This window comes from Lynx canadensis, chromosome X (genome assembly GCF_007474595.2).
Source record: "Lynx canadensis isolate LIC74 chromosome X, mLynCan4.pri.v2, whole genome shotgun sequence".
Lineage (NCBI taxonomy): Eukaryota > Metazoa > Chordata > Mammalia > Carnivora > Felidae > Lynx > Lynx canadensis.
This window is the reverse complement of record NC_044321.2, coordinates 57,907,562-57,928,772: the sequence shown is the minus strand read 5'-3', so window position 1 is coordinate 57,928,772 and position 21,211 is coordinate 57,907,562. Positions and strand designations below refer to the sequence as shown.

General features: G+C 42.0%; 1 protein-coding gene across 1 annotated transcript; it reads left to right on the top strand.

Annotated features, from left to right (window-relative positions):
- Positions 1-8,255: 8,255 nt before the first annotated feature.
- Positions 8,256-11,968, top strand: LOC115506798 (doublesex- and mab-3-related transcription factor C1-like). Its single transcript, XM_030304812.1, has 6 exons — positions 8,256-8,470; positions 8,555-8,708; positions 9,443-9,579; positions 10,501-10,550; positions 10,730-10,888; positions 11,856-11,968. The coding sequence occupies exons 1-6, from the start codon at positions 8,256-8,258 to the stop codon at positions 11,966-11,968; spliced, it is 828 nt and encodes a 275-aa protein (XP_030160672.1).
- Positions 11,969-21,211: the final 9,243 nt, after the last annotated feature.

Below are 21,211 nucleotides of genomic sequence, written 5' to 3'. Positions count from 1 at the left end.
CTGGTTAAAACGTAGAAGAGGCCCAAAAGACTACTCTTCACACCACAGTATGGAAATATAGCTCCACGTTTCTCCCTCTGAATCAGTCTCTGCATATTCAACAAATATCACTCAGTCATTGACCAAAGATTCCCAACAGTAGCCTAAAATCTGAGTTTACATACAATTAATGTCTATTTATGTGAAACCCTTTGAATTGCCAAGAGATGCCTGCTTACGTACAGCTGGTGTGTTCAGGGCTTGATTACTCAAGGTATTCTGGGACCTTGGATAAAGATGCTTGTAAAGATGTCAAGAGCCCACAAATGACAATTGTATAAGATAGACAATTTTTATTTTTATTTTTTTAAATATGAAATTTATTGTCAAATTGGTTTCCATACAACACCCAGTGCTCATTCCAACAGGTGCTCTCCTCAATACCCATCACCCACCCCCCATCAACCCTCAGTTTGTTCTCAGTTATTAAGAGTCTCTTGACAGTTTTTAATTTGAAACTTGGTTCTACCACTGCTTAGCTGGGCAAATTACTTAGTCTTTCTCAACCTCAGATTTCCAATTTGCAAAACTGAGGATAATAATGCGGGGGGGGGGGAGGCTTGTTAAATGTGACAATGTTTGTAGACATTTAGTGCACTGTCTGGCAAATAGCTAATGCCCCCAAAATATTAGCTCTAATTACTATCGATAGGCCTCCGAAATGCCACAAATACACAAAAGCTATTACAGTAATCCAAATTAAGAGATTCAGAATCCACTTGCCTCATTTAGCCAACAATGAGCTCCTCCCTCCATGTGCTTGCACAGATGGATGATGGACAGGAGAAGAGCCCCCTTTGTCCAGGATTCTTCCTGTTATGCTTTGTGATTCTGGGTAACAACAAAATCAACTCGCCTAAAATTAATGAATTTACCAAGTGACAAATTCCCCACATCTACTGAATTTCCTAATTGTCATTTTAACAGCTTTTGTAGGAATACTCATATTTGGTTATTGAAGCTGAAGTATGTTTCTGAATATTAACTCAATGAAGTGGATATACCTTAGAAATTGGGGAAAACATCCAAAGTTGAGGGACTGAGAAATTTCCCCATGAAACTATGATTCTGACCTAAAATTTGTGTTTTACCTATGATGGAACTGTTTTAATTATGCCTGATTTATCTGGGAGTCTTTTGAATTTTAATTCCTATCTCTTCAAAGCACATGCAATTTGGGATATATTTTTCAAATACCTTATCAGGTAAATGTGTTTATTTTTTGCAAAAATTAGAGTTTCTGATCAAAGACAAACATATTGAATTCAAAAGCTATATTTAATTTTAATTTTCACTTAAAATTCAATTATTTTAAGTTGGATTAAAATTGAATTTAATTTTAAATCCAAACACACGTGAAAAATCAGTACTTATAATTAAATTCATATAGATATTTATGCTTCTGGGAAGATAGAGGTACATCTCCCTATTCTTACCACTACAATCTAAAAGCCTGGACACCATGTATAAAATAAACATAGGACGCTGCAAAGTGGAGAGGAGAAGGCAGAACAATTAAGGATCTCAGAACCAAAGGAAGAACACAATGGTGAGTTCCCTTGGTTTTCTTTCTGTGTCATATATCCCAGACTTTGAGCTGAAGAAGCCAGCTACCAGAAATGACAAAAGGCATAAGCAAACCAATGATGATGACAAGGATGACAATGAGAACAAAATGGCTGCAACAAAAGCCTGCTGTCTCCAGCATAAGGATCAGAAAAGTGGCAGCCTTGCAAGACAGAAAACCCTTTGACAATAACTGCTCCACTTCAGCCAAACACAACAGAACAAACTATGGCTTCGCCCCTGCTCAAACCAGCAAAGATCTAACGGGAAGCCTAGAATTCCACATTTGACTGGCAGAAACAGGGGCCACTCTGCCCCTCCTATGTTAGTGGAAATCAATCACGTGGAGATTCTGGAACTATACCTCCACCAGGCAGTAAGGAGACTTCCCTATCCTTGGTGAAATGATTTTAACACCCAGTGGTAAGGAGGCCACCCAATCCACGGACTAAAGAGAAAATGTTCCAGCACATCAAGAAATGAATTAAACCGAATAGAAATTATTACAAAACATATCAAAATATGTGGATGAGCTAAAGCATTGCTGAAATGGAAATTTACATCATTAAGCATTTACATTAAGTAAAAGGAAAAGCATCAAATCAATAATCTAAGTTCTCACCTCAGGAAACTAGAAGAAGAGCAAAGCAAGCAGAAGGAAGGCAATGCTAAAGATTAAATCCAGTAGTCAATGAAATACAAAACAGAAAACAATAGAGAAAATCAATGAAACAAAAATCTGGTTCTTTGAAAAGATCCATAAAACTTACAAACCTCTAGCAAGAATGACAAAGTTAAGCTACAATGAAATCACTGCATTTGTACATATTTACTGGATGACATTAATAACTATATCCATGATGTTTTACATATAGTCTATTTTAGAAAGCTAAGTATCCATGTTCTCAATATGTATCATACAGTGGAAAGAAGAATAAGAGAAACATCGGACTCTTGATTTAAAACAACAATGAGAATTGCTTTCCAGCATAATAGCTAGACTATGGTCCTTCATGACAGAAACTATTTTTTGTAATATCTCTTGTACTTAGCTCAAATTCTTTTCTAAGTGATAGAAAAGATTCCACAAGCTCCACACCATGAGTTCCATTCTTTAAGCTACAAATCATGTCCTTGCTAACTGGAAAGTCCTTGGAGATAAAATGTACCTAAGGTATTAATTGGCCAGGGTCTCATGTCTCATGACTCAGGTAATGGTAAAAATAAGGTATTTGAAATTTTTTTTCAGATTTTGAATCAATTCCTCCTTCACATTGTTGGAAAGGTCTTGTATTATGTAGACTTAGTTGAAGATCTTCTTTTTGTAAATTCTAATATATGGTGTCACGATTTTCTAACATACATTCTGTAACTGAAATAAACAGTGTTTCTTATTTATATTTTTAAGCATGTGTCTATCTAAAAAGTTCGTGTGTGTGTGTGTGTGTGAGAGAGAGAGAGAGAGAGAGGGAGAGAGAGAGAGAGAGAAAAGGTGCACACAAAGGAGCCAAACTGTTTTATAGATGGCCAAATTTATAACTCAGCTTCTCTTAATTTTTAAAAAATCTTGTTCTTGTTGTTGTTGTTAACTTCAGGCAATAAATTCTGTTGTTCTGTTTGGACAGTTAGAGAAATTTTTACCAAATTCATCTTAAATTTGTTTACATGTCTCTTAATATTTTCCACGTTATTCTCCTTATATTTCTTTGAACACAACAGATGAGTGGCTTTTCATGTTCCTCTGCTGCTGCAAACACAACAGCAGCAACAGGGTGGGGGTGGGGAGGTGGGATGTTCATCTTCACAGCAAAACGTCCGTCAATAAAAGTAGAAAGGAATGACAGCAATAGAAAGTCATCATTTCTCAACCACCAGACAATAATCAAATCAGACAAGAACCAGGGACAAAAACTAAGGCCAAGGGGTGAAATTTTGTGGGGAAGGAGCAGAATACCCACATGGTATCAAAATATCATGCTACAATCTTCTTATAAGTCACAGAAGAACAAAGGTACCTTTACGATGGAGTGATCTGTCCAACGATACCATAAATAAGTGATCAAACTGAGTAATGCCAAGAGCAGCACCTATAGCTAGACAAACTGACCTTCATTCAGAGCATTCAGATGTGATGTAAAGTGAACTACCCATCACCTATTTAATATTCTTGCCAAAAATGTTAAAAAGAAATCTAAATGAGAGGAAAATATCAAGCAAAACTGTATTGTGGACACATTGGAAGCAAACGGGTCTAGGCTCTTGGAAAATATTATCATGGAAGATCTAAGTTGAGGGACTGTTTGGGACCAAGAGATACTAAAGAGACATGACAACTGAATGCAATGTATGATACTTGATTGAATTGTCGACCCTCAAAAGGATATATTTGAATACGGGCTGTGTATGGACTTAGATAATATTATCATGTCATTGTTAAATTTCTTCAACTTGACAACAGTAATATGGTTAGACAAGAGAATGTCCATTCTGAAGTTATTGGATGAAGCGTTTGGAACTTGAGTGGTTAAGCAAAAGAAAAAAAAAGGAGAGATAAAACAATGGGATAATATGAAATCTAGGTAAAAGAATGTTCACTCTTCAACTTTGTGCGTTTTGAAAATAGAAAGTTGAAGAAAATGGATTGTTCATATTTTAAAGCTATGTGGTGAAGTATTCTGCAATAAGGTAGGATGATTTCTGGTATTTTCTTGAAAATCATCTGGAAGAGAGGGAGGGGAGAAGGTCCATATGAAATGAAATTGGGTATGAGTTGTAATGGTTTCCCTCACCATTCTGTCTTGTATATACAATGTTTCTCAAAGTGTGATTCACCACCGGCAGCATTTGCATAACCAGAGAACTTGTCAGAAAAGCCAACTCTGGGTTCCACCCCAGATATTTTAATCTGAGACTATAGATGGTAGAGCTGAGCATTCTGTTTTCACAAACCCTTTGGCTTATTTGGAATCTGATGGATGCAAGGGAGAGTTCCAGGAACACAGTTCTGCTGTAATGAACATGGAGATTGTAAGTTTGTATACAAACCCGATTTGTGTATGTTTGAAATTCTCCAAGGTACAATAGAAAACAAAAAGTAAAGAAAACAGGCATCACAGCTGTTTAGTGGTCAAGTTTTAAAAAGAATCAAGACAGATAATCCCAATGTTATACAAAAACTCCCAGAGGGTAGAAAAGAGAAACTATTCCCCAACTCAGTTTATGAGACTAGAAAACCCTGACCCTGATGGAGCACCTGGGTGGCTCAGTTGGTTGAGCGTCAGACTATTAATTTCAGTTCAGGTTATGATCTCAGAGGTTCCTGAGTTCTAGCATTGCGTTGGGATCCTCACTATTAGTGCACAGCCTAGTGGGGATTCTCTCTCTCTCTTTCTCTCTCTGTCGCTCCCCCACTCACACATACACACATACACACATTCTCTCTCTCAATAAATAAATAAGTAAAATTTTAAAAGAAAAAGAAAAACAGAGAACCTTGACGCTGGAACCAGCAAAGATACTATGGGAAAGAGAAGCTTCAAGTTGATCTCACTCATGAACAGAAGATGTAAAAAAATCCTAAGCAAAGCCTTAGCAAACTGAACCCACCAGTATCTACAAAAGATGATCCACCATAAAGAAGTTACATTTATCCTTGGAGAATGAAGCTGGATTCACATTTAAAAAATACAGGTCGAAGGGGGCATGAGAGAGGTTTTTGTATCGGTAATATATTCTGTTGCTTGCTCTAGGTGCTAACTGAATGTGTATGTTTAATTTTTGAAAACTTATTAAGATACACACTTATGGTCTTGTCCTCTTATGATTATAAACTTCACTACAGATTTTGAAAAAAGCATCTGCAAATAACAGTCACTGTATTAACAGACTGTTAAACAGACTCTTGAGCATTTCAATAGAGACAGAAAAGTAAAATTCAATATTGATTCATGTTTTAAGACAAACTTATGAAATTAGAAATATAAGGGAAGCTCCTTAAACCTATAAAGAGAAAGAAAGAAAGAAAGAAAGAAAGAGAAGGAAAGAGAAAAAAGAAAGAAGGAAGAGAAAAAGGAAGAAGAAAAGAAAGGGAGAAAAGAAGAAGACAGCAGGGAAGGAAGGAAGGAAAGAAGGGAGGACAGAAGAAAGGAGGTAGGGAGGAAGGAAGGAAAGAAAACAGTGGAACACAACGAATACATTTTAATATGGAAATGTTAACCCAAAGGGGTCCAATTTTGCCATGTCTGTTCCACTTGTAGTGGACGTCCTAGCCAGTCAGTAAAGGTTGAAGAAACCTGTAAGTTGATTATTGTACTTCTCTTACTCAAAGATTCACAGAAACCTGCAGACGTCTAAAGACAAACTATTAGATATCACAGAGTTTAACACGGTGGCTGACCTTAAGGTCAATACAGTTTTTAAAAATCAAATGGATTTCTATAAATTAGATACAATTAGAAAATGTCATTTTAAACAGATATCAAGTACAAGAGCAACAATACTCTAGAGTACCTTGGGATATATGCCATAAAAGATGTACAAGATCTGAATGTAGAAAAGATAAACCTAAATAGTAAACTAAAATATTAAAACATTAAAGAAGACCCTCATAAACGGAGAGACATGCCATGTTGGTGACTAGGAAGGCTGGGTGTCATAAATGTAGGCAATTCTCCCCTAGCTGATCCATAGATTTAATGAAAATGCAACCCAAATGTGTTGCAAATGAATTTTCAAGGAACATGACATGTCGATTCTAATATTTATACTGGAAGGGCAAAAGGTGAAGAATAGGAAAGATACGCCTGAAGATTACGAATAAGATGTGGGGACTTTCCCTACCACACATAGATCAAGATGTCCTGTCAAGAGGTAAAAATTAAGATGGTAGAGTATTGGCACAGGAATAGACAAATTTATCTATGGAACAGACAGGGAGCTCAGAAGCCGAGACATGCAAAGGTGGACCAAAATGACGCCAGCCACATCCAAATGTTCCTCGGGGGTGCAGGATGCCCCCCTGATTGAGAATCCCTGACATAGGAATATGGATGAATCTTAAAAACACACGCTGGATTTTGTAAAAGTAAATTACAGAATACCAAGGACATGAGTTAAAACTGCACGCGCATGTAGTATGTCACATCCAAGGAGAGAAAAGTCTGGGAAACAAGGTTTGGGGGAACGCAAAGCTCCACCTCACTTCAGGAGTTACTCACTGGCGGGCTTGGTAAAGCCAGCACGCGGAGAAGTGGGAGGACGGCAAGGGGGCGGGGCTTTGGTGGGTGAGTTCCGGTGGAACTCGAAGCTCATTGGTCGCTGGCCACAGATGTGGGAGCAGCAAGGCAGCGCTGGAAGCTCATTGGCCTTTGTGCGAAGGGCGGGAAAGGGAGAGAGAAGTGGTCTTCCCTCCCACCTCCTGTCACTGCGGCTGGAGGCTGAGGTAACCACAGGCTGGCATCAGGAATACGACCCTCGTTCTCCACACATCTTCTTTCCTCCCTCCCTCCTGCTCTGGATCACCAACCCCTGGTCCTCTCCTCCACCTCAGTGGGGTCCCTCTGCCCGCTCCTGATGTCCAACTCAGTCACCCGCACCCCCACCCCCACCCCCAACCAACAACATCGGAACGCCTGGGGGAGGATCCCCTGCCTCAGACCCTTGACTCCTGGCCTCTGGAACCTGAGGCAGGGCATGTGCCCCTGCCTTTGATTTTGATGTGGTAGTGGCAGCGAATGACTGGGCTGCCTTGAGACGAGGTAGTACACCCTGGGTTTGGGGGACAGGGAAGGTGTACCCAAGCATAACTGTTGAAGCGTGAAGAGGATCATGGGAGATTGTCAGGAGGCTGTGGAGGGAATACATGGGTTTGAATGAAAGCAGAGAGGGTGTGTTGGTGGAAGAAAACAATTAGTGCAGCGAGGAGTTGTCTGTTGACCAGATCAGGGTCTGGCATTCCATAGGGGGCCCAACAAGGATCTAGTCAATGACTAATCAAAGGGATGAATAAAACATAATTATCGAAAGAGGGGCTTGGGATTCAGCAACATAATATAATCTCATGGGGTGCAAAGGGGTGTCCGCTTAAAGGGGGAAAAAGAGAATAATTAAGATTACAGTGGGGTGCAGAAGAAGATCAGAATGGGGTGTGAGAGGAAATTCGAACGTAGGATGTACATGAGACTAATAACAGAATTGAGTTCAGGAGCCATAGAGTCATGAGTAGGGAGTGAGTGAATGTGGGAGGTTAGGAAGACAACGGTGGAAGCGAATGCCAGGAAAAATAGGTATAGCAGAGTAGAGGATGACACATGAGAAGCGGAGGGCAGGAATTGTTGAAGGGGGCACAAGAGTGAATGTATATGCCTGAAAATGGGATCTATGTGGAGTGAAGGTAGGCAAGGAGAATGATGATTGGATTGAAAGTTGACAGGAACCATGCCATGAGTTGCTTGGAACGAGGCTTTGTGTGAGTAGGGCCTCCTGGGCAGGAGGCTGTGTGAGCAAGAAGGGTGGGTGCGATCCAATTTCAGCGGTGAGCTGGATGAAGAAGAATCCAGGCACCTCAGGTGGGGATTTTGAAGGGCAGAGGAAGTATGCTGAGGGTAGGGGATCATGTGGCCATCCTGACATCCACTCCTGGCCCTAGAACCATGGATCCCAATGAAATGCCTGCTGTGCCCTGCTGCCCCTCCGACTCCCCCACTGGCCTTGAGACCAGAGCCCCATGGGGGATCGAACTTGACCCCAAAAGAACTGTAAGTTGCTGTGCCCGCTGCTACAACCATGGCCTCAATGACCAAACCAAGGACCAGGAGCACTCCTGCCCCTTCCAGGCTTGTGAATGTCACAAGTGTGCCTTCTTCTCGTGAGTATGGTGTCTGACAGTGGGGGTGGGGAGGGGGCCTCCTCTAAATGTGACTGACTGTAGACTGGCAATCCCCCACTTTAGGGATCCCTGCAGAGTCTTGCCTGCTGAGAGTGCCTTGAAGAGGGAGCAGGGGGCATGCCTAAAGAGGCACCTGACTCAAGGACTGATAACGAGTGGGGCCTCCCCTCCCAAAGATCACAGCCATGTCCAGAAGTTGACCATTCAAGGAGGAGTCGTCAGTGAGTGTTTCTGGTCAGGGAGGGCGTCTTGGGTTTGGGTGTAGAGAGCACGAGCAGTGCTGCCACCAGTCCTACTACCCAATTTCGATGTGGCCTTGGCAAGTTACTCCTCAGGGTTTTAGCTGCCCCACCTATAAAACTTTATCAATATGATCTACCAAGTGTTGGTGGGAAGGGGCAATCGGGGTGAGGGGTGGGGGTGGAAATTGTTCTCGGTGAGATGAGACCTCAGATTGGGGGTGAAGTAGAGTGGGGGTGGAGTGAGGTGGGGTGGGTTCAGGGGGGAAAGGCTCATCTAAAGTGTCCCCAGCTTTCCACAGCTGGGAAGGAGAACATCATGTCCCAGCTTGAGGCCCACCCCTGTGCACCGCCCCCCCCCCCCCGGGGAAGTAAGGAGAGTCTGAGGGCTGTGAGGAGGTTCCCATCTCAGCCACTGCCCAGACTCTTTTGTCTGTGTCCCGAAGACATGGGTTCCCTCTCTAACCCTACTGCAGCCTGCCATATGACTTTGGGGAAATAATACTCCTCCTTGGACCTCAATTTCCCCGGTTGGAAAATAAAGAGCAGGAACTGGCTGGTCCTCAAGGTCTTCTCAGCTCTGACTGACATTCAGGGCTATTGAATAGCTCTGACATTCTGGGCTGCTATCCTCATCACACAACATATCCATGTCTCCTCTCCATGGCTGGCCTGGTGCTGACACTCCACCCTGTCCTCTCGGCTCCTGCAGGCGAGCACCCAAGGAGGTCTGCTGATTGGTCAGGCCCCAAAATCTTTGTCTCTATCTTGGACTCCAGCAGCCTTGAAGATGCAACTCACAACTTCTCTTTCCAGGAAGACCCACAGGACCCCTGCCCTGTCCAGCATGTGCGTAGAGTGAGAAGGACCACGGAGCTAGTTGTATACTGTGTTATTGCATGCCTGGCCTTTGTGCTTGATGCCGTGGGAGATACAAGGAGGAAGTGGAGGTGGTGACCGATGAGCAGCCAGAAGGAGGGGGAGGAGAGGAGAAGGACGAGAAGTGGGAGGAGGAGGAGGTGGTGGTGGAGGAGCAGGAGGAGGGGAGGAGGAGGCAGCATCTCAGACTAGTGGGGAAGGGCAGGGTTCTCCCAGCCTTGCCATTTCCTATTTGTGAGAATATGGCCATTTCCAAGCCTCCATTCCCCTAGCAGTGTACTGATGGGGACAATATCATAAACCTATAGCATTGACAAGAGGACTAGGCCACGTTGTGCCACAACGTGGCACATTCCTTCAACGAATGGAGGCTGTTAGTCCTCCATTCGGATGGAGGAAACAGATTGATGGGATAGAAGGTCCTGCTGAAAGGAGGGCCATGGTGGTGAGGGCCACAGAGCCCAGGGGAGAGTCCAGAGGCCCTTAGAGAAAGCTTCCTGGAGATGAGCCAGGCTGGTCCTTCAAGTTCCATGGGGACTGGGGAATATGGAAGTGAGAACCAGTCCCTGGACAGGACAGTAATCACATCTCTTCAGGTGCCTTGCAGATTAAAATGCAGACACCTGTGATTTCCTACACCCGTCACTGTTGCCCCGAGAGTTTTGAAACTGCTGGCAGGAATGAGTGTCTCAAGAAAGATATACAAGAAAGACATAGAAAGGAAAACAGGCCAAACAGGGGAAAGGACTTGCACAAGCCACAACGACTAATGGCCAGCAGGGACTCAGATTCCTACATCCAGATATTGCAAAATCCTGGCCCTGTTTGTCTACTGGCAGTATGTGTCTGCCAGAGGGTTTGATCCCCTGGCCTCTCCTTCCTTGTTTCTAGATGCTCAACTCTGGTCCTCCAGCCGTGTGCCACCCTTGACCCTGTCCTCACTGCGGCCACAGATCCTGGAAAATAGTGGGGTCCAGGACCCTGGCAGGGGCCAAGCTTACTGCATGGGAAGGGCAGATGGCCTCAGGGTGGGTGGGGCCTTCAGCGGAACCGGGGGCTGAAGGGACAATTGCAGGACGTAGGGAGGCATGGGTTTTCAGTTCCCATCCTCTCACACCCTTTCCATTGCAGGGTCCTGAGGCTTCTGACCAGGACTCAGTTTCTGCCTCCTCAGAGTGGCAGCGGAAGCTGGAAGCCGCTGAGGCTCTGCTGATGCTGAGAAACTCTTCTCAGGCATCTTCTGGTTCCATCTCCCTGCTCCAGCCCTGCGTGGCAGCAGGTAGCCTGGTCCTTGAAAGGAGAGCACAGCACGGGGTGGGGATGGTTGGGAAATGGGACGGCGCTGTGGTAAGTAGGGCCTATCTGGGAGGTCTGGGTTGGTGGGTTGAACCTCCTTGGGCCTGGGGAACCCAAGCTCCTCAGCCTGATGTCGGAGATGGCAGGTGATGGTTGCTCAGTGAATCGTCAGAGCTCTGTGCTCATCAGGAAATGCCTAGTGCATTTGGTGTCAAGAAACAAGGAAACTGAGGCCCAGAGAGTGGCAGGGACTTGCCCTGAGGCATGCAGCATATCAAGTGGCACGCCCAGGTCTCCTCACTCCCATCCCAGAGCTTTCTAGTCTGACCCCTGCAATCTGTTGTGGTGGGCAGGATATACATAGGTGATAAGAGCCTAGGCTGGAGGGAGATCTGGTCTCTGCCTCCAGTCTACATGTGGAGCCTGGATGCCTTCACTAGTTGTGTTTTGTGGCTAAATTTCAATGTTGAGCCTGGAGAGGAAGGATCAGAGGAGCGATAGAATCCTGGGAAGGTTGAGAGGGAAGGCTGGGCACTCCCAGACCAAAATGCTGGATGGGGTGTGGTGTGTGAGTGAAGCAGCAACCGTAGAGGAACTGCTGGAACAGAAAGGGATGAGGCTGGGGAGGCTACTGGTCACCCAGGTCTAGAATGCCAGGCCTAGGGGCTAGACCAGAAACTGTGGGTGGTGAGGAGGCCGGGAATGTCTGAGCTAGAGAGGAGTATATTCCATTATCCCGGGCTTGACAAAAGAAAAAAAAAAAAAAGATATGTGGTGACTTTGATGGAGAGATTGGAGGAGGCAAGACCCAAGATGAACACATCAGCGAGGAAGAGTTCTGTGCTGTAGTCCAGGTGACAAAGCCTCGATTGGGTGGAACAAAAAAGAGGGGAGAGCCAGGAGGGGAAACGGATGTGACGTGGCTCTGATGCCTTCCTTTCTATCTGCAGCTCCTGCTGGAGATGGAGGACTCCAGCCTTCTAGCTCCTCTCCCCAACCCGGGCCAGCCAGCTCCATTTCTCTGCCTATTGGACATCTGGGGTGCATCTCCCTCTTGAGCTAGAAACCCAGAAGAGGAGGCCTCACCAGAGTACTTCCTATTCATGCATTTGCAAAATGTTTAAAGTCCAAAATGCTTAACATGTTTGTTTTTTTAACCTCTAGGTTCTTTCATAAGCTTTTCAGACTCTTTTTATGATATGGGACAATTCCTTGGCTGAGAGTGGATATTCTTGTACCACCATCCCTTAATGCCTAGATTCTGGGGCCTTTTTAGGTCTCTTATGAAAACAGCGTCATGGGGTCTAAGCTGATCAGTCTCTAAATAGGGTTCTGTGGGAGGTCATATGTTCAGATGCCAGAGTTTTCACTTGACTCGTGATTGCAAACATACCCATGCACTCATGCATGTATGCATGCTTGTCAAAATATAAGGGTGTTTTCATTTTGTGTCTAGGTTTGTGTGTGTGAACAAATAATAAATTCTCGTTGTTGTAAGGCACTGCGATATAGGAGTTGTTTGCTACCACAGTATAACGTAGACTCTCCTGACTCTAACGGACTTGTTCAGTTTACTTTTCTAAGTGAGAATCACCTTACTCAATAACTGGGCTTTCTTAGCATGACAAGACAAGAAAATGGTAGCGAAAAAAAGGGGGAGATGGTGAGGGGGGTAAGGGTTTTACTCATTTAGCGAGGAAGTGCCTACCTTCTGCCTGGCATAGACTGCTTCCAGCTGTCCAGAGGGCCCCAAATTGGGTTGTCTTCAGGGTCAAGCAGGTCTTGCGAATGAGCAGAGCAGGACTGATAGGCTCTGGCCAACTGACAGTGCATGCTCTACCTTAGGGGCCAGCTGCCACCTGGCTCCAGCCAGTTGTTGTCATGTAGGGATGTGGACTCTTCATTGCCACATCTCCTGATTTTTCAAGAGAAGATGGAATTCTAGATTTCTATGTAAAATATCTCAATTTTAAAACACTGGCTCTGGTTTCCTGTACGTGGGCCAAAGAAAACATCCATTCAGGCCAACTATGGCCAAGTGAATGCCAGTTCGATTCTAGTCGAATGTGTATTTTACAGTGGGGGGCACTGAAGGCAACCAGGGCCAGAAGAATCAAAGAGGGGACATGAATTAGACCCAGAGCCTACTTTTGAAGGACCCATGAAATATGAGGAAGAATCATTATCATTGATTTTGTGCCCACTGTATGCTAAACACATAGAGCCTCACAGCAGCTCTCTGAGCTTAGCATTATTACCAGTCTTTTACCTATGAGGACACACACTATATGAGTACAAGTAACTTGCACAAGTGTTTTAGGGGAAATTTGTAGCCACAGATGGATAGAGGAAGACTCCCCTCTCTTTGCCAGGCCCTAAATTAGCTAATAATTTTATAAATTTTAAAGACTAAATTCTATAAAGTAGCAATTACATTACCTGCATTATATTTAAGACAATCATAATACATACTCATCAATCTCTCATTACTTTTCCTACATCCTGATAGTATATCTATGTACATATACCATTGAGTGAAAGGTTCAAAACTTGAAGCAGCAGACATCCAGTGAGAAGAGTCTTCCAAAAATAGTTCTTTTTTTTCCTATTCAATGTAACAATATGTAGTAGTGGATCAGATCTTATGTGCACTGAGATCAGATCTCGGTCCTCTGCTGATGTTCCAAACAAAGAAGGACCTGGAGACCCCGCCCAGAAGACGGAAAGCTCCACTGGATATGCCCAGTCGCTGACTATTTCCCATTGTGTTTTCTCCCTCCTCCCATGCCTCCCTCATTTTTACCCAAGACGATTGATGGTGATGACATCTGATAACAACTTATGCTTTCTTGTTTCAGGCCTTGAGAAGTCAGGCTTCTTATATTCCTTATCTCATGCCAGATAAACATGCAAGGTCATTCAGCACATAGGGCAAGACTGATGTCCATCTCATGCTTTCCTTCCTTCCCTGATTTGCTACTTAAATCAGTGATCCCGAGACCCCTCCTCGGCCAGTATTAGATAAACAAGGCCACACTGTCACAGAGGAAGGAAGCAGTGTTGCCTGGAAAAGGCCCAAAACCCTGCTATGCAGTTGTGTCCTAGGTGCACCACGGTCCCACAGCTGAGTTGGTAAAGGAGAAAATGTATTTGGGGTTAAAGGTTGTGGCATGAGAAGAGGGAGGAAAAGAGAAATAAGGTGATGGAGATTGGGAGAAGGAGTCAGCCCCCCTTCCCTGTACCCTTTCACTTTTCTGAGTCCCACCTGCCCTTCTACACAGAGCCTCTTAGACCTGATATCCATGCATCCTCCCCCGCACCCCACAAATGCACGCGTGCAAGCACATGCGTGTACGTACACTGCCCTATACCTTTTTTAAAAAGTCTCTTAACGGTGGCATATTATGGGCATCTTAGGACTTTGTCGCAAATATCAAATATCCAGCCTTTTGTTTTTTTTCTTCATGAACCATCCTTAGTCATGTACTACTCCAGTTCACAGATTTAAAACATCACTTTGTAAGGTAGTGTACGTTAGATCTTGACTCTCATGTGTTTTACAACAGCACCAGTTGGATCTGAGGATATCCACCACATCTGCAGATCTGCAGCATCTGCAGAGTGCATCAGTTTCAACCAGTGGTATGCATGCAAATGTGTAACAACAGGCTCTCTGGGGAAGGGGGTGGGTTGGGGGAAATGCCCTGTGTTGTAGCATTTGCCAATTTCAAGCTACTGACCTCATGTCAATTAACGCAGAGTTGGGAAAGGATGCATTTCCACCATTCTGATGCAATAAATGTACATAACCTCAAGATGTGGGAAAAGTGATTAGAGGCTGATGAGTTTTGAGTATGTATTATGATTGTTTTCAATATAATGCAGGTAATGTAATTGCTACCTTATAGAATTTAGTCTTTAAAACATCTGTGTTCAACAGCTGGCTCGCAAAATTCCCGAACAGTTAAGTTTGCTCTCATGTTCCAGTAAGAGCCCCCTCCAGCATTCCACTACTTTCAACCCTTGCCCAGAAAGGCACCTCTCCCCAAAGCAGGTCACACAAACACTACAGGGCCATAAAGGCCTGATACCTCTGGTTTCTGAGCAAGAACAGCTTAACGGGTAGGACAAGTATTAATTGATAATGAAAAAAAAAAATGGAATGATCTGGAGCAAATATTGAGCAATTGGTCAAAAGTGTTTGTGGGTGAACGTGCATTCCCAGAGACAGCCAACATTGGGTACAAGTGAGAAGTGGGGACACCAGGGTAAGCAAAGCTCATGCAGGGAGTGTATTCAACAGATTCCTTAAAGGCTCAAGGAATGGGGCAACTGGTATTACCTGGCCATCAGATCTGTATCTCTCATCAGAGAGACAGACATTCAATACACTCCCTCCTCCTTAGATAAATGCTGCGTAATCTATACAAACTCCTCCACTTTGCCTTTTCTCATGTAGAAATATGGCCTTCATTGTTACGTATAGGAACTATGTTATACAGCAGATCTCTAAAGCACACTCATCTTGAATAACTGTAATTTTATACCCATTAAACAACAGCTCTCCATGTCCCCCTTTCCCCCCTCTCCTGGCAACCACCATTCTATTGTCTGTTTCCATAAGTTTGACTATATTAGACGCTTTGAATAAGAGGTGCAGTCCACGTAAAAATATGTCAAGAGGGTAAATCTCATGTTAAATTTTCTTTTTTTTTTCATGTTAAATTTTCTTCTCACAAGAAAGCAAAATAAAAAACAAACCAAAACACAGTAATAAAAGGACACAGATAAACTTCTGGAGGTGATGAATATGTGTATTACATTGATCGTGGAGACGGTTACACAGATGCCCAAACTCATGAGATTGTATACACTAATATGTAGTTTGGGCTTTTTTTTTTTTTTTTTTTGGTATACAATTATACCCCAGTAAAGCTGAGACAACAATATCCTTGAGATCACTCCATAGTGCTCCATAGAGGCATCTCCCACTCCTTTCAACAGCTGCAGAGTATGCCATTGTGTGAACAGACCATGATTTAGTCAGCTAATCTTCTATTGATGCACACCTTGGTTGTTGCTATTATGGCTATTACAAATACACCCACAATGAATAGAATTGTGACATAATCTTTAACAATGTTTCTCAATGTATCTTTGAGGTTGATCCCTAGATGTACTACTATTGCTGAATAAAGGGTGAAAACACACGTAATCTTGCTCATTACTGTCACATTCCCTTTCATAAAGGCTGTGGCATAGCAACCAACAGCCAAAGCAATCGTCAATAAGGAGAGCAAAGCGGGAGATATCACACTTCCTTATTTCAAAGTAGATTGCAAAGCTATAGTAATCAAAACAATATGTTGCTGGCCCCAGAACAGGCACATAGACCTATGGGACAGAATGGGGAGCCTGGATGTAAACTCACGCATATGCAGTCAGCTAATATTTGACAAGGGAGTCAAGAATAGTCAAGGAGGAAAGACAGTCTCCTCAATAAATGGTGCTCCTCAATAAAGGAGACAGTCTCCTCAACAAAGTGAAACTTCACATGCAAAAGAATGAAATTGGACCCTTATCTTGCTCCATCTGCAAAAATTAACTCAAAACAGAACAAAAACTTTAGAGTATATATAAGACCTGAAATGGTAAAACTCCTGGAAGAGAACATAGGGAAAAATCTCCTTGACATTGGCCTTGACTATGATTTTATAGATGTGACACCCAAAGCACAAGCAACAAAAGCAACAGTAAACAAGTGTATCTACATCGAACTAAAAAGCGTCTGCTCACAAACATCATTTGAGTGAAAAAAGCCCAGAAAGAAACAATATGTACTCTATAATTCCATTCATAAACTGTTAAAACTGTCAAAGTCAATTTACAGTGATGGAAGTTGGCATAATGGCTCCTCAGGCAAGGGGCTGTACGATGTCCTACTTCTAAATATGTTTGTGGATGCATGGGTGCGTCATTTTGTGAATTCAGGTACACACTTTGATTTGTGTAATTTGTGTAGATAGGTTACGCTTTACTAAGATGTACTTAAAATTTAGGAAAGAAACACGTTGAAAAGGCTAAGTGGAAAAGACAAGAACAAAAGAGTAGTGGACAGTTAGGGTACACATGGGTATACAACATTTGGTATTTTAATGTGCAATATTCTAGTTGTTTCATATTGCATGATACACTAATAACTCCACGAGAACAAAAACTGTACCTCCTTCATTTTTACATCCCCTGAATGTCCATAATACTGTAAGTCAGAGTAGTTATCAAAAATATATATATTTAACAACAATTTTTGAATGTTCTATTCACAGCAAAATTCTCTGCAAGGAATATGATAAATGAACAAATAAATTTCTTCAATGAAAAGATAATAAAAAGTTTCCACACAACCACATGAATGATCAACAAAATGAAAAGGAAACCTACAGAATATTTGCTCAACCACATATCTGACAAGGAGTTAATGTCAAAAATATGTAAGGAACTACTACAACTCAATATTAGAAATGCAAACAATCCAAAAAAAAAATGATCAGATGGCCTGAATTTTCATCATTAGTTTCAACCATAATCCTATTGTGGTCAGAGGACTTCCTCTTTATGATTTAACTCCTGTTAAATTTGTGCATATTTTCTCTTGTGGCCCAATATCTCATCAATTTTTCTGTACGTTTTAACTGTGTGTGTGTGTGTGTGTGTGTGTGTGCACGTTTGTGTGTGTGTGTGTGTGTGTGAGTGTGGCATGGGCGATACTATTAAAATTTCAAATGCATACTTCAGCTTTCAGCCTCTACCTCTCCATGCAAGGCCAGAGTCTTTCATCTCTGACTCTGTCTCACACAATACTGTGCTTTTATTCTTTAACTCCCTCATTTTACCAAGAAGTTCTTCAAAACTCTGAAGAATGCCACGATAAACAAATTCTGCCATATTCTCAGAAACTCCTCCAAGAAGGGAAAGGAAAGAAGGCTTATTAAGGGCTCCCAGTAAATAACAACCCCTAGCTTTTTTGCTCATTTGTTTTCAAAGTTGTCTTATTTACACAGATATACCTTGTGTACATTCTTACTGAAAATTTTAAAAATGAGATCAAATAATATTCCTACCCTGACCACCTTTTGCATGACAAGCCGTTTAGCTAAGTTAGGCACAATTATCAGTTTGGTGTGTTTCCTTCAAGATTTTTGTCAACATATATTTAAAATTTTTTTTATTTACTATTTTTAATCCCAATATAGTTAACATGCAGTGTTATATTAGTTTCAGGTACACATTTCAACAATTCTATACATTATTCAGTGCCCATTAAGAAAAGTGTATGCTGGGGCGCCTGGGTGGCGCAGTCGGTTAAGCGTCCGACTTCAGCCAGGTCACGATCTCGCGGTCCGTGAGTTCGAGCCCCGCGTCAGGCTCTGGGCTGATGGCTCGGAGCCTGGAGCCTGTTTCCGATTCTGTGTCTCCCTCTCTCTCTGCCCGTCCTCCGTTCATGCTCTCTCTCTGTCCCAAAAATAAATAAACGTTGAAAAAAAATTAAAAAAAAAAAAAGAAAAGTGTATGCTTATTCCCTATCACCTATTTCACCCATCACCCTATCCACCTCCCCTCTGGTAACTGTCTGTTTTCTCTCTCTCATTAAGAATCTAGTTTTACATGTGTCTGATTTATTTCCATTGCTCATTTGTTTTGTTTCTTAATTCCACATATGAATGAAATCATATGGCTTTTGTCCTTCTTTAACTGACTTATTTCACTTAGCATTATAGTCTCTAGCTCTATTCATGTCAATGCAAATGGCAAGATTTCATTCTTTTTATGGCTGAATAATATTCCATTACCTACACCCACACACAATGGAATATTATATATATATATATGTACATATGTGTGTGTGTGTGTGTGTGTGTGTGTATCACATCTTCGTTATCCTATTTCCCCTTTACTGTCACAGCTGGCATTCACCATTCTACTATGTCTATGAATTGAATCCAAGTAACTCATATAAGTGGATTTGGAAAATATTTGTCCTGTTTGACTGACTTATTCTACCTAATATCTTCAAGTTACAGTATGTATCAGAATTTCATTCTTTTGTTAAGGCCTAATAATATTCAATTGTATGTATATACCACATTTTGTTTATCCATTTCTTAGTCATTTGACACTTGAGTTGTTTCCACCTTCTCACTATCGTGAATAATGCTTCCTTGAACATGACTGTATAAATATCTCTTTGTGTCCTTGCCTTTAGTTCTTTTAGGTATATATCCAGAAGTAGAATTGCTGGATCATATGCTATATGTGTACTTTTTCAGCAACTGCCACACTGCTTTCCATGGTGGTTGCATCATTTTACATTCCCACCAACAATTCATAAGGTCCCAGTTTGTCTACATCCTCTCCAATGCTTATTTCTTTTGTTGAATACCATGGCAATTCTAATGGGTGTAAAGTGGTGTCTTGCTGTGGTTTTCATTTGAATTTTCCTGATGATTACTGATTTTGTGCATCTTTCCATGTGCTTATTGGATATGTGTATATCTTCCTTAGAAAAATGTCTATTCAAATCTTTTGCCCATTTTTGCATTGGGTATTTATTTTTTGGTTGTTGATTTGTAGGTGTTCTTTATATATTCTGGACATCAATCCCTTATCATATATGTGATTTCCAAATATTTTCCCCACAGCCTCCATGGGTAGCTTTTTCACTGTATTGATAGTGTCCTCTGATGCACAAAAATGAATATATTTTTTTGTTTCAGTTAATGTCGTAGGATTTTTGTTTGTTTTTTTAAGTTATAATTTTTTATTTAGGATAATGTTAGGCAAGTAAAAATTTCAAGACACATCAAGAGATGGGCAGAGAGACAGAGAAAGAGAGGTCATGGTTAAAAAAGAAAAAGCTTCATATTTTACTACCTTTAAAGGCTTTTTCCCCTAACATTTTGAACACAAGGCCAGCATTTTCATTTTACTCTGGACTCCACAAATTATATAAGCAGTCATTTTGGACAACCCTTCCAGGGACTCTGATGTTAAGGTCAGGACTGAGAAGTAGCAAATGACTTTTTTAAAAGTATTTTTTTAGTGTAGTTAACACACAATGTTACATTATTTTCAGGTGTACAACGTAGTGATTCAACTTCTCTATACATTATATGCTGTGCTCCCCACAAGTGTAGTTACCTTCTGTCACCAGACAATGCTATTACCGTATCATTGGCTATATTCCCTGTGCTGTGACTTTTATTCCCATGATTTATGCAGGCAAGTACTTCCTTTTAGACCCTTAACAATATTTACCCATTTTCTTTGATTTGCGTACTTCCTATTAAGAAGTTACCTATAGGCCTAATTGTTGTCTCTTTGAAGTAGATGTACCTTTTCTCTTTCACCGCTTTTCAGATTTCTCTTTGTCTCTGATTTTATGTAGTACAATTATTGTATGTCTTAGCATGGCTTTCTTAGCCTATTGAGGCTTGCAGAGCTTCTTCAATCTATGGCTTGACCTCTTTGGTCAGTGTTGGAAAATGCTCCTCCATTATTTCAAACACTACTTCTCTCTATTCTTTCCTTAAAGACACAGATAAATATGTTTGACCTTATACTTGAATCTTCTACCCTCTCTTCTCCGTATTACATCATTTGTGTCTCCAAGCTTTATTCTAGGTACTGTATTTTACCTGTTGTTAATTTCACTGTTTGTATTTTTTTTGATGTTTATTTATTTTTTTTTTTTTTTTTTTTTTTTTTTTTTTTTAATTTTTTTTTTTCAACGTTTATTTTATTTTTGGGACAGAGAGAGACAGAGCATGAACAGGGGAGGGGCAGAGAGAGAGGGAGACACAGAATCGGAAACAGGCTCCAGGCTCTGAGCCATCAGCCCAGAGCCTGACGCGGGGCTCGAACGCACGGACCGCGAGATCGTGACCTGGCTGAAGTCGGACGCTCAACCGACTGCGCCACCCAGGCGCCCCGATGTTTATTTATTTTTGAGAGAGAGAGAGAGACAGAGAGAGAGAGAGAGAGAGAGAGAGAGAGAGAGAACAAGCAGGCAAGGGGAAGAGAGAGAGGGAGAGAGAATCTGAAGCAGGCTCTAGGCTCTTAGCTGTCTGCACAGAGCCCGACACAGGGCTCAAACCCATGAACTGTGAGATAATAACCTGAGCTGAAGTCAATACTTAACCGATTGAGCCACCCTGGTGCCCCTCAACGTTTGTATTTCTAACATATTACATGTCATTCTCTTTTGTACATTTTAATCTGCTTTCCAACCAATCTTTTGATTTATGTG

What these genes read in the sequence shown, in the direction of transcription:
- LOC115506798 (XM_030304812.1), top strand. Translation starts at nt 8,256, where the DNA reads ATGGATCCCAATGAAATGCCTGCTGTGCCCTGCTGCCCCTCCGACTCC. An exon ending in CACAAGTGTGCCTTCTTCTC is followed by an intron (nt 8,471 to 8,554) that starts GTGAGTATGGTG and finishes CCCCCACTTTAG; the next exon opens with GGATCCCTGCAGAGTCTTGC. An exon ending in ACCCCTGCCCTGTCCAGCAT is followed by an intron (nt 9,580 to 10,500) that starts GTGCGTAGAGTG and finishes CCTTGTTTCTAG; the next exon opens with ATGCTCAACTCTGGTCCTCC.